The 12664-nt window shown below is 45.5% G+C and overlaps 1 protein-coding gene across 11 annotated transcripts in view; it reads right to left on the minus strand.

The window, feature by feature from the left end:
- PALM2AKAP2 (PALM2 and AKAP2 fusion) overlaps positions 1 to 12664 on the minus strand; it is a 298140-nt gene that overhangs the window by 14643 nt on the left and 270833 nt on the right. For all 11 annotated transcript variants that reach the window (XM_054177878.1, XM_009902125.2, XM_054177880.1 and 8 more), the window contains one exon: positions 5119 to 7510. In XM_054177878.1, coding sequence (XP_054033853.1) covers positions 5119 to 7510 — 2392 coding nt within the window. The remainder of the gene's footprint in view (positions 1 to 5118; positions 7511 to 12664) is intronic.

The following is a 12664-nucleotide window of genomic DNA, read 5'->3' on the forward strand; positions in this document are numbered from 1 at the left end:
GCTCTTGGCATTTTTTAAGGCATCTGCACAACAGAGAAAACTTTTCAAAATCAGTTGTTTCACTCCAGGTGAAAGGTAGGCTTCTTAGGTCTTCTTGAGTACCAGGTAAGCAACACAAACATGCAAACACACAACCAACCAAACGTTACAAAAACAACTCTCAAGGATCCTCTTTCTTCATACACAGTCACCACCAGGGAAGGGATAACAAGTGATCTGGGTTTGTATGCTGTTAAGGCACTCCTGGAGGTGGTCAGGGGAAAAGTGATGAGCATGCCAGGGGAATGGAGTCCTTGAAGAGAAAGAACTTTGTTTTTTTTTCATATTGGTGCTCATGAAGGAGTAAAAGAACAGTATCAGGTGGCTGAGAAGGCCAACGGCATCCTGGCCTGCATCAGGAATGGTGTGGCCAGCAGGAGCAGGGAAGTCATTGTGCCCCTGTACTCAGCACTGGTTAGGCCACCCTTGAGTATTGTGTCCAGCCCTGGGCCCCTCAGTTTAAGAAGGACATTAAGACTCCTGAACATGTCCAGAGAAGGGCAACAAGGCTGGGGAGAGGCCTCAAGCACAAGCCCTATGAGGAGAGGCTGAGGGAGCTGGGGTTGTTTAGCCTAGAGAAGAGGAGGATCAAGGGAGACCTTGTAGCTGTCTACAACTACCTGAAGGGACGTTGTAGCCAGGAGGGAGTTGGTCTCTTCTCCCAGGCAATCAGCATCAGAACAAGAGGACACAGTCTCAAGCTTTGCCAGGGGAAGTTTAGGCTGGAGGTGAGGAGAAAGTTCTTCACAGAGAGAGTCGTTCACCATTGGAATGTGCTGCCCAGGGAGGTGGTGGAGTCACCATCCCTGGAGGTGTTCAAGAGGGGATTGGACGTGGCACTTGGTGCCATGGTTTAGTAGTCATGAGGTGTTGGGTGACAGGTTGGACTTGATGATCTTTGAGGTCTCTTCCAACCTTACTGATTCTATCTCCCATAAACACAAAGACCTAATTTCTGCTATAGCCCTTCACAAAATTCTCATTTTAGAAAGATGTCCTTGCATAAATATTACACCTGACCCTTATTCTTTACATGGACAAATTTTGCAATGCCTGCAAATATTAAAAATACCTTCCCACAGCAGTTGCTGCTTCTCCTCCCACTGTACAAAAAGTATCTTCAGGCCGTGGTTGAACTTGAGCAGTTTCCTTAGCGTAGCTATTTACTAGTGAAAAATGAGGGTGGAAAACGGTTTTCAGGCTGAAGTGGCACCTCTGACAGCTGTCACTCAGCAGAAGAAAAGACACTCCTTCCTGTTTGCAGGTAAGTTCCCCATGCCTTGACCTGGGACAGCAACTATTCACTGTTGCCTTCAACAGACAAGCCATCACTGAAACAAGACCCCTCCTGTAGTGAACTTCACACCTCCTTTGATGAAGAGGATTACTCAAGCTAGGCACTAGAGGAAGTCAGACACATGTTTGTCTTAGGCTAAGTGCTCCTAATAAATGGAACATGGGAATTACACCACCAAATGTATGATGGATCCTCTTCTGTCACAAACCCATCATCATGCTCCAATGAGCCACCCAACAACCACTGCTGGTCTGTCCCACTGCCTGCACACCATGGAGAAAGCCACTGACTTGCTAGGCAGCTGCCTTGCCAAGCACAGCAGGTGCTGCAGCAAAAGAACACAGGAAATATTCACATTTCAGTTTTAAGATCCACAATGACTTTCCATTTGGACACGTTCAAGCACTCTTTTTGTCTTTCCTGGGCTTCCTCATGAGGGAATCCCAGCTTCTTGGGAAAGGAGTTCACCTCAGTTCTTCTCTTCACCCTTCCACAAGTACCCTGAAGAAGGTCTTGTCTTCTGTGCACAGAACACACAGTCATTGCTCCACTGAAATGACTCCGAGTCTTGCTCAAGTGATCTGAGAAGGATTAAAAGGCTGCTTCAAAGCATCACAAACAGCTTCAAAGGATGCTTGTTAGCAGTACAGAATTTTATTACTAGGAATCAGGTTGGCTTGGGCTGGGTGGTTGGCAGACACCAAGTTTAGTTTTACTATCAGTTGCATGAAAATTGTATGTCAGGGTGGTAAAAACAGGCTGTTTTCTAGAGTAATTAGCAGTTAATTCACTCTTACACCCACAGGAATTGTGTTAATCTTCCATGCTTCATTCAAATTAGCAGTTCAGGCCTCTGCAGTCCTCTTTTTTTGTGTGTGTGTGTGTGTTTTGTGTTTCCATCATCCAGGATGGGTTCAATACAGTGAAGTGGGGCTGGACAAATAAATAACCAGGTACCACCATGAGTCCTAGTAAAGCTACACTGCCCAGTTCACCAACATAAAGCATCCTGATAGGTAGGCCATTGCTAATTAAGTTACTTACTGCATGTCCTCAAAAGAGTGCTGGTGAGTTTACACTTTCCCACCACTTGAGGATTAGGAACAGACTTTTCAAAAGTAGACTTGACCCCTCTAATCCCTTTCTGCTGAGGTATCCTGATGTTAAAAGCAGAGTGACATTTCATTCTTTTAGGAAAGGCAAATTGGTGATAGAATTGCCTCTGTTTCTTCTTTTTTTCCATCATTATAACTACTATAATGATTTTTTTTTCCCACACAAAAATAGATATTCAGATTACATTATCAGACATGTTCCACAGCATATTCCTTACTGTGCCTACCACAAGTAAGTTTCCCTTTCTCCTCTGTAGATCACCTAACTGGCCTCATACAATGAAGCTTTGCAGCCAGATGTTGTTGGTTCTGTTGAATCACTTGGGGGTTTTCTGAATTTATATTGAAAAGATGCTGTATATATGACAATAAAATGAAGGTTGCCATGGTCTTCAAAGTAATTGTATGGTATTCCTTCTCTCTGCTTTGAAAGATGCCTGCAAGCTTTACCTGTAGCACAGATGCCTAAAGGAACAGCAAGTATGATATGAGAGTATGCACCTTGCAATGCTACAGGTACAGAGCTCATTTCTGCTTGCTGAGAGCTCTGTTGAGCACATGCACTGTTTCTGAAAGCACTACAAGTTAAAGGTTTAAGAACTACTTTGGTACTGCTCTTTGTGCTTTTTTTTTTGATCAATGACATCCTTACATGTAGCCACAATTCATCTTTTCCTAGAAATTAATTCTTTGCCTTGTCACCAGCTGCGCATTGAAGTGTCTTGAGTCACTGGCTAATGGCACCCAATTGTCTTTCTTGAACATAGGGCAGCTGGACATTTTAAGGAAACGGCCTGGAATGATTCATTATATAAATATAAGTTTATCATTCTCTCTAGAATGCAATTTACAATGGACAATTTAACATCAAGCACAAAGTAAATGCCTTGTTGCATGAAGAAATAAGGACAAGTAGAAGTACACTGTTTTCCCAGATGCTACCTTAAAAGAAGCGTTAGGGTCAGCAACCCTTCCAACATCACTTATGAGTGAAAAACAACCATTATCAGCCTCATTTCAAGCATTGGCAACTACAGATGATGCTGTTTTTGACAGCAGACACGAGGACACCTTTATGCAAGTCCTCCCAGTTAAGGTCTATAGTGCCCTGTCTCTCCTACCTTGTCAAACATTGCTCAAAACACCTCAGTTTATGGAGAAAACTTACTATCAAAAGTGCTGTTTTGTAGGAGCAGCAACCATAGCACTCCACAGAAATTATCAACATCTGCTATTTTTTTTTTTTTTGGCAGAAAATCAGGTTAAAATCATTCTCTTTGCAGAAGAAACAAAACCAAGGAGCAGCTATCTGTGTGCTACATAACACTCCATGTTCACTATCAGACTGGGTAATGGACCGAATCCAGACTTCAGTCAAGTTTGCCATGACTTGGGAGTAGAAAGAGATCACCCTGCACAATTTTTGGAGACATTATGGGCTCACATTTACACCAGTAGAAGTAAGGATGGGATTTAAACATTCTGGTTGAAATCTGTGCTTCACAATGATGACTTTAATAAAAGCTTCATGATGACTTTAATAAAAGCTTCCAAGTATCACAAAGAGACCTCAAAGATCATCAAGTCCAACCTGTCACCACAGAACTCATGACTAAACCATGGCACCAAGTGCCACATCCAGTCCCCTCTTGAACACCTCCAGGGATGGTGACTCCACCACCTAGTACCTGTGAAGCACGTGGAGGCCAACGCTCATAGAAACCACTACACAGAAATAAGCCTGGCATGTATTTCTGATTTTTTTGGTATATATTTATTTTTTTATATATTATACTAAGAAGGCATGAGTGCTTGGTTTTAATTCTTGAAAAGGGGAAGTAGAGAGATTTGCTCTAACTGCTGTGAATGCCACCACAAGGACCTAGAAGCTGATGAGTCGGAGGACGTCTACAGACTCTAGTAAGCTTTTTTTTTGTGTGTGTGTGATGACTGTTTAATTCAGTAGTGAACGACAGTAGCTGAAATAGGGAGCAGCCCACAGCTTTGAAGATCTTTTTACCACACAAAGTTCATTTAGAAGACCAAAGAAATACCTGAAAACAGAAAGCAAAACGAACACAAAATCTGATGCAGTTCCCCAAAATCTGTCAATCTCTGCTACTGAGGTGAGGAGAAAGTTCTTCACAGAGAGAGTCATTTGTCATTGGAATGTGCTGCCCAGGGAGGTGGTGGAGCCACCATCCCTGGACGTGTTCAAGAGGGGATTGGACGTGGCACTTGGTGCCATAGTCTTTGTATGTTTGTCTTTCAAATAGCCACCCAGCTGCAAAATACACTGCTTGTCCTTCCTTGTGATGGTCCTAAGTTTTAGTGGGTGGTCTGAGCAGCACAGCAATAGACATGTCACACTACAATATGACAGGGAATGAATTGAGCACAGCGTTTCCCAATGACTACCAACAGAGTATGTAAAAGTTACTTCTGCACTACATTTGGGAAAAAAATCAAAACTGTTCACAAGTGTGCTTACAGACAGAAAGCTGAGTTGTCCTATGCCCTCTTCCTACCTGAGGTTTCCAGGCAGAGTCATGGCAGCTCCCTGCCCTCCACAAATTATACGTTCATTCAAAAATGACACAAAACCCCCGAACCTGACCTAACCCTCTCACCACTTCTCACCTCCCCTTTGATGCTCTGGGCTCTTACCTGGTGCAGTTTTGTAAGACACGGTTCTGGTGGGCATGGGTGGTGCGCTCTTCACAACTGGGCTTGGTGCCGCCTGCAGACCTTGCCGCTGCCTCTTCAGCTCCTCCTCTCGTTCCTGGGCAGCTCTGATCTCTTCTTCTATCATTGACAAAGTCCGCTGCTTCCTCGACCGTAGCTTGAAAGGGCCCACGGTGACTTCAGGCTCCTGTGTGGCAAGGATGGAGGCAGTGCTCCTCAGCTCAGCTGCCTCTGAATACTTGCTGAAATAGCTGACTTCGTGCCTATTTTCCTCCACAAGGAATGGCTGGCTGGCTGAGTACACAGGTGATTGCTGTGAACTCTTCCCTTCCCTGAGTCCCGAGTCTTCCTCTTTTGAAGTCTTTGGTATAGTATCCTTTTTTTCCTGAACAGGTGAAGACACCTGGGGCGGTTCAAACATTGGATTCTGCTGCTCCTTGGAGACTGGAGCTGGCTTGGTGGTGGCTGGCTGCTCTCTGAACAAAATCTCCTTCTCTGAAGCGCTTTCTTCTTCCTTGCCATTTGTTTTATCCACTTGCTCAGCTATGGCTTGTTGGATGGCATTTTGAACCAGTAGGCCAGCATGGTACTCCAGCTGGTCATCAATCAGCATGGAGTCTGCCAAGGCAGAGGAAGGTGAGTCACAGCCTGGGTCACTGAATGATTTGGAGATGCCTTCTCCCCTGCCCTCTGCTGGTGTGTCAGCCTGTGGTGTCTGAGGCAGGGAGAAATCAGCCAGTGAGCTTTCCTGCAGGGCGCTCATGGTTTCATTGGAGGCACCACTGTCGCTGATGTTATCCATGCTGAAGTCATTAGAAAGGGTCTCCAGGACAGTAGTATCCTGAGACCTGACAGACAAGTCATCCAGACCAGAGTCAAGCTCCTCTGGAGGCGAAGAAGCGCTGCCTGACTTTGGGAACTGGTCTAGCACGTTTTGTCCCTCATCCTTCACCACTGTCAAGACTGCTCTCGCACTCATGAATTCTCCCTCCTCTGCCCACAGTTTTGAGGCTTGTCCAGCTCTGGGACTATCACTGCATGGCAACTCTTTCACCGGGTCAGCAGTGGCAGTCTGAGTATTTGTGTCATCTTCTGAGGTGCAGGAGACCTTCTGTGCTTTGACAACAGTGGCATTGCTAGCATCAGGCTGTCCTGTCAGCCCACACACTGAGACGGGTCTTGTGACAGAGGACAGTGGCCTGTCTACCTGTGAAGGATTGAGGCTTTTGTAGAAGGGCTTGATGGAGAACATTTTGGGTGTTCCCGACCGCCTCAATGGGGCCTGACCCTGAGATGAACCTGAATGCTCCATCAGCTGGAACTGCTTCCTGGCAGCTGAGAAGTCAATTTGCTCTGTAACAATATCCTCTTTCTTGATATTAACTAGCTCTGTAGGTACAAAGGAGCAGCTGACCTGTCTGGGGGATGTTGGTGTTGCACCTTGTTGCTGCTGCCTCTCCTTGCGCTCCTTGTACTTCTTGTGGGATTCTAGATGCTCTTCATCCAGTTGATCCTCCAGAGTCTTCTCCTGGGGAGGGTTCCACCATTTGGCAGCAATGTTGGGGTTTTTCTTGACAGCCTGGCTTTTAATGAGTTCCCTCCTTTCCTTTTCAAGTTCCATCATTTCCTCTGATGGTCTCACTTTGCGGACCCTGTATTTTTCTTTCTCTTCCTCATCTTCAAAGAGCTTTGAGGGCTTTTTGTCTTCATGGAAGGCTCGTAGTTCAAACTTAGCCTCTTTCTTAAGGGTTGTAAGAGTTGTTTCTCCATCTTTAGAGGATCTTCTAGAACTGTTTGAAGAAGTGGGACTTCCTGGCACCTTCAGACTCTCCCTAGTGTCCTCTTTCAGTCCACCCAAGGAATGGCCATTAGATTTTGGGTTTTCATCTGTTTTGCTAGCATCACACGGTTCAACTACCAAAGGTGCTTGCTTGTTGGCTACATTTTCTTCCCTTTCACTGGATACCAAATCATTATTGACATTAACAGATGCTCCTGAGCCATCCATACCAGAGACTGCACTTAGTTCAGGGGAGGATGTCCCGTTAAAGGTATTATCTGCAGCAGAATCACAACAATTTGCTTCCAGCACTTCATCTAGGTATCTGATTTCTTTAGCAACTTCGCTGTCCAGAGATTCATGCCTGTCCTTAAGTCCATTGTGGCTGGCAGCAGGGGAAAAGAAATGGGTTGGATTGTCTATGGGATGCGGTGAAGCCACTGTGGTGATGCTTTTATGTTCAGAAACTGGAACTTCAATTTCCATTTTCTCTTCCTTTGTAGCAAGCACAGTAGCTGGCTCCAAGAAATTGGCACAGTTTTGGTCTCTGTTTTTTCTCAACCTGATGTCATCCTCAGGGATTCTGGAAGATTTCTAAGATAAAAGAGAACAAAACTATGATGAAGTCCTAATAAGAAACTTTATTAATTATTTTTTTTCCCCCCCTAGAGTAAACACCATCTGGAAAGCAAATCCCAGCACACTTAAACTTGAGATTAAAGCAGCCCCTCAGAGTGTAGGAATGCAAGGAAAATCATTAACACAAAAAATAGAAAGTTACCTAAACAACAACAACAAACAACAATGACAACAATGACAAACTTCCCTTTAAGTATCTCCCATCTGCTTACCATCCTCACTTTGTCATTATTTCACACCTATGTCCTGGTTTGCCACTAAAAATGAGCTCTGGATTTCCAAGTCATTATTGACTCAGTAGTTTAGGGTCATCACAGGTTTGCATATGCAGGGGACAACATCTATCATTTAAGAAAGATGCTAAGTTGCTCAGACGTGTCCAGGCAAGGACAACAAAGCTGGAGAGGGGTCTGGAGCACAAGCCCTATGAAGAGAGGCTGAGGGAGCTGGGGTTGCTTAGCCTTGAGGAGGCTCAGGGGAGACCTTCTTGCTCTCTACAACTACCTGAAAGGAGGTTGTAGCCAAGTGGGGTTGGTCTCTTCTCTCAGGCAAGCAGTGGCAGAATGAGGGGACACAGTCTCAAACTGCTCCAGGGGAGGTTTAGGCTGGATGTTAGGAAAAAATTCTTCACAGAAAGAGTGATTGGCCATTGGAATGGGCTGCCTGGGGAGGTGGTGGATTCATCGTCCTTGGGAAGTGTTAAAAAAAAGACTGGATGAGGCATTTAGTGCCATGGTTTAGTTGCTAAGATGGTGTTAAATAATGGGTTGGACTTGATGATCTTGGAGGTCTTTTCCAGCCCAGTTAATTCTGTGATTCTGTGTGATTCTGTGATTTTGCTATCTCCTAAAGCTTCTAGAGATGAAAAGTATTATTTGCCCCATTTCACAGAAACAGATGCTAACATGCAGGAAGAGTAGGCAATTCATCCCAAATTAGGAAAAAGTACATGGTAAGAGCAGGGAATGTTAATTTCTCAGTGAATCAAGCCTGGTCATCAAACACAGGGTAGCATTACACATGCTGTAAGTGCATGGAATCTTTCTCCAGCCCACACGGAAACCCACACGCAACTGGATCTGAGAGACAGGAAGCATTTGCAACTCCCATGGCATGAAGACCACCAGAAGGAGCATGACAGGAATCAGATTCATGGTCTCCTCCCTCCCTCCCTCCCTCCGCTTTGATCTACAATGCAGATGTACAGGATTCATATTTGTCCCTGATGTGTAGCCTCTGCTCTCAAGGAAAGAATTGAAAGAGACATTATTTATGTTCAGGCAAAATCTTGACCAGATTTTAGTAGTCACATGGCCTACTCAATACCCTGTGAAAAGAAGTCTGAAGGAACTGCTGATTAAGACAGCAATATGTTCATTAATGTCTCCATAATTCTTTACTGCTGGAAGGCAAAACCCAACCAACCAACAAAAAAACTAACATTTTAAAACAGAAACTTGGTATCTATGGTCTCCAGCTCTCTTTCTACATGCGTTTCTATGTGTGAGGCATGGGCTGCAGAAGCAAATCAGACCCTGTGAACTCAGAAGCCACCCAACAAAGGCACTGTTGTCTGCTACTTGCCTCTGCCATTATTGTCCCTCATCCTACATGCTATTCATAGAATCATAGAAACAATAAGGTTGGAAAAGACCTCAAAAATCATCAAGTCCAACCTGTCACCCAACACCTCATGACTACTAAACCATGGCACCGAGTGCCATGTCCAATCCCCTCTTGAACACCTTCAGGGACAGTGACTCCACCACCTCCCTGGGCAGCACATTCCAATCGCTAACAACACTCTCAAGTGCAGGAATTCCTCCTCACCTTGAGCCTAAACTTCCCCTGGCAAAGCTTGAGACTGTGTCCTCTTGTTCTGGTGCTGGTTGCCTGAGAGAAGAGACCAACGCCCTCCTGGCTACAACCAACCTTCAGGTAGTTGTAGACAGCTACAAGGTCTCCCCTGAGCCTCCTCTTCTCTAGGCTAAACAACCCCAGCTCCCTCAGCTTCTCCTTGTAGGGCTTGTGCTCGAGGCCTCTCCCCAGCCTCGTTGCCCTTCTCCGGACATGTTCAGGAGTCTTAATGTCCTTCTTAAACTGAGGGGCCCAGGGCTGGACACAGTACTCAAGGTGTGGCCTAACCAGTGCTGAGTACAGGGGCACAATGACCTCCCTGCTCCTGCTGGCCACACTATTCTAGATGCATGCCAGGATGCCATTGGCCTTCTTGGCCAGCTGGGCACACTGCTGGCTCATGTTCAGCTGGCTGTCAAGCAGCACCCCCAGGTCCCTTTCTGTTTGGCTGCTCTCCAGTCACTCCGACCCCAGCCTGTAGCACTGCATGGGGTTGTTGTGGCCGAAGTGCAGCATCCGGCACTTGGACTTGTTGAATGCCATCATGTTGGACTCTGCCCATCTGTCCAGCCTGTCAAGGTCCCTCTGGAGAGCCCTGCTACTCTCTAACCGATCAAGATCTGTTCCCAACTTGGTATCATCTGCAAATTTACTGATGACTGACTCAATCAGCAGAAAATGATCAGCTGGGAGCACACTGTCACTTAGCAGTGACCTGAACAATCACATTGCCTCTGGGTTTACATAGGCAGTAAAACACATTTGTCACACCTTATGGAATTATATTCATCCAGCCAGAAGTGCTCTCTATTTAAAAGCACTTTGAATGACCTTTCCGTCTGATTTTGTAGTTGTCCACAGCTGAAGATAACACTGGCTTCAGCCACTATATATTTTCTTATTAATTGTGCTTAAACATTGGGAAAAGCCTTTAAAATCAACCAACCAAGCAGTGTTTGTCTATAGATTTTGTTTTATATACTTCACTGGCTCCATGTGTATTTAATTTCTGTTGAACGTAGAAAGTCTCCAACTAAAGTTTCTAGCAGTGCTTCACTTAAAGCATATTACATTAATAGCTGAATGTGGCCAGTTCCTTCATTAGCCCTATTATAGATATAGTCAAGAAATCAGATTTTCTGCAGACCAATACAGAACAATCGGCATAAAAAGTCCTTACTTTTTCAGAGTGGGCACAGCAGGAATAAGAGAATAAACTTTCTTTTCACTGAAAGGACAAGAATTACTCTTTATTTGCCCAGGCATGATGACACAACAGGTACTCAGGTGACAGAATGAAGGCTGCAATACCTTTCTGGTATCTCCTCTACTTTGTTGGGACAGACTTTATTATCAGTACAGGCTGGGGAGGATGTGACAGAGTGTTGTGCTGTGGAAAAAAACTAGTGGGTAGTGGTGGATGAAAAGCTGGACATGAGCCAACAATGTGTACTTACATCCCAGAACATCAATCACATGCTAGGCTGCATCAAAAGTGTGGCCAGCAGACAAAGAGAGGGGATTCTGCCACCCTTCTCTGCTCTGGTGACACCTCACCTGGAGTACTGCATCTAGCTCTGGGGCCTTAAGACAAGGATATGGACCTGATGGAGAGGGTCCAGAGGGCAGCCACAAAAATGATCAGAGGGATGGAGCACCTCTGCTATGATGACAGGCTGGGACAGTTGGAGTTGTTCATCCTGGAGAGAGAAGACTCTGGGGAGACCTTACAGCAACCTTCCAGTACCTGAAGGGAGCCTATGAGAAAGCTGGGGAGGGATTGTTTCCAAGGACGTGTAGCAATAGGACAAGAGGCAATGGTTTTAGAGAAGGGTGGATTTAGTTTGGACATTACAAAGAAGTTCTTTACTTTCAGGGTGGTGGAATACCTGGGAACAGATTGTCCAGGGATATGGTAAAAGCCTCATCCCTGGAGACATTCAAAGTCAGGCTGTGAGCAACCTGAGCCAGTTAGAACAGAATAGAATAGAATTAACCAGGTTGGAAAAGACCTTTGAGATCATTGAGTCCAACCTATCATTCAACATTATCTAATGAACTAAACCATGGCACCAAGCACCCCATCCAGTCTCTTCCTAAACACCTCCAGTGATGGTGACTCCACCACCTCCCTGGGCAGCACATTTCAACAGCCAATCACTCTTTCTATGAAGAACTTCTTTCTAACATCCAGCTTGAGACTGTATCCTCTTGTTCTGGTGCTGGTTGCCTGGGAGAAGAGACCAACCCCCACCTGGCTACAACCTCCCTTCAGCTCCCTCATCCTCTCCTCATAGGGCTTGTGTTCCAAACCCCTCCCCAGCTTTGTCGCCCTTCTCTGGACACATTCCAGCAACTCAACATCTTTCCTAAACTGAGGGGCCCAGAACTGGACACAGGACTCGAGGTGTGGTCTAACCAGTGCTGAGTACAGGGGCACAATGACTTCCCTGCTCCTGCTGGCCACACTATTCTAGATGCATGCGAGGATGCCATTGGCCTTCTTGGCCACCTGGGCACACTGCTGGCTCATGTTCAGCCTACCATCAACCAGTACCCCCAGGTCCCTTTCTGCCTGGCTGCTCTCCAGCCATTCTGATCCCAGCCTGTAGCACTGCATGGGTACAGCCCTGCTTACTGCAGTGAGATTGGACTGATCCACAGACCTCATTCACTAAAGCACTTCTACTTCCACCACTCCTTTAAAGTATGAACCATTTTGGATTATATCATGTTTGGGTATCCAAGTCAGGGAAAAGAAGCACAGGCATGGTATTTTACCAGTTTCTTGATGAGTAAGTGCCCACCCTCTGATCATAGCTCACAATTCAGGCATACACACGTAGCTGTCTAATCAGGGCACACATTTACGACAGTATGTAATTCTGAAAGTGCATGTGTCTGTGCAATTAGTGTGGCACATGTAATTATGTAGTAAGAGAGATAATTATGCAGTAAAACCTATGAGAAAACATTGCTACTTATGGGAGTGAGCCTCTCCTTGCCAGGGCTTAGTAACCAGACACTCCTGTTGGGGGCAGAAGTCAATCTACTGACTTGAAGAATCACACAGAATCAGCCAGGTTGGAAGAGAGCTCCAAGATCAAGCACAACCCATTACCCAACCCCCATCTAATCATCTAGACTAAGATTCTCATCCAGCCTCTTCTTAAACATCTCCAGGGACCCCACCACCCCCCTGGGCAGCCCATTCCAATGGGCAATCACTCTTTCTGTGAAGAGCTTCTTTCT

This window comes from Dryobates pubescens, chromosome Z (assembly GCF_014839835.1).
Source record: "Dryobates pubescens isolate bDryPub1 chromosome Z, bDryPub1.pri, whole genome shotgun sequence".
Lineage (NCBI taxonomy): Eukaryota > Metazoa > Chordata > Aves > Piciformes > Picidae > Dryobates > Dryobates pubescens.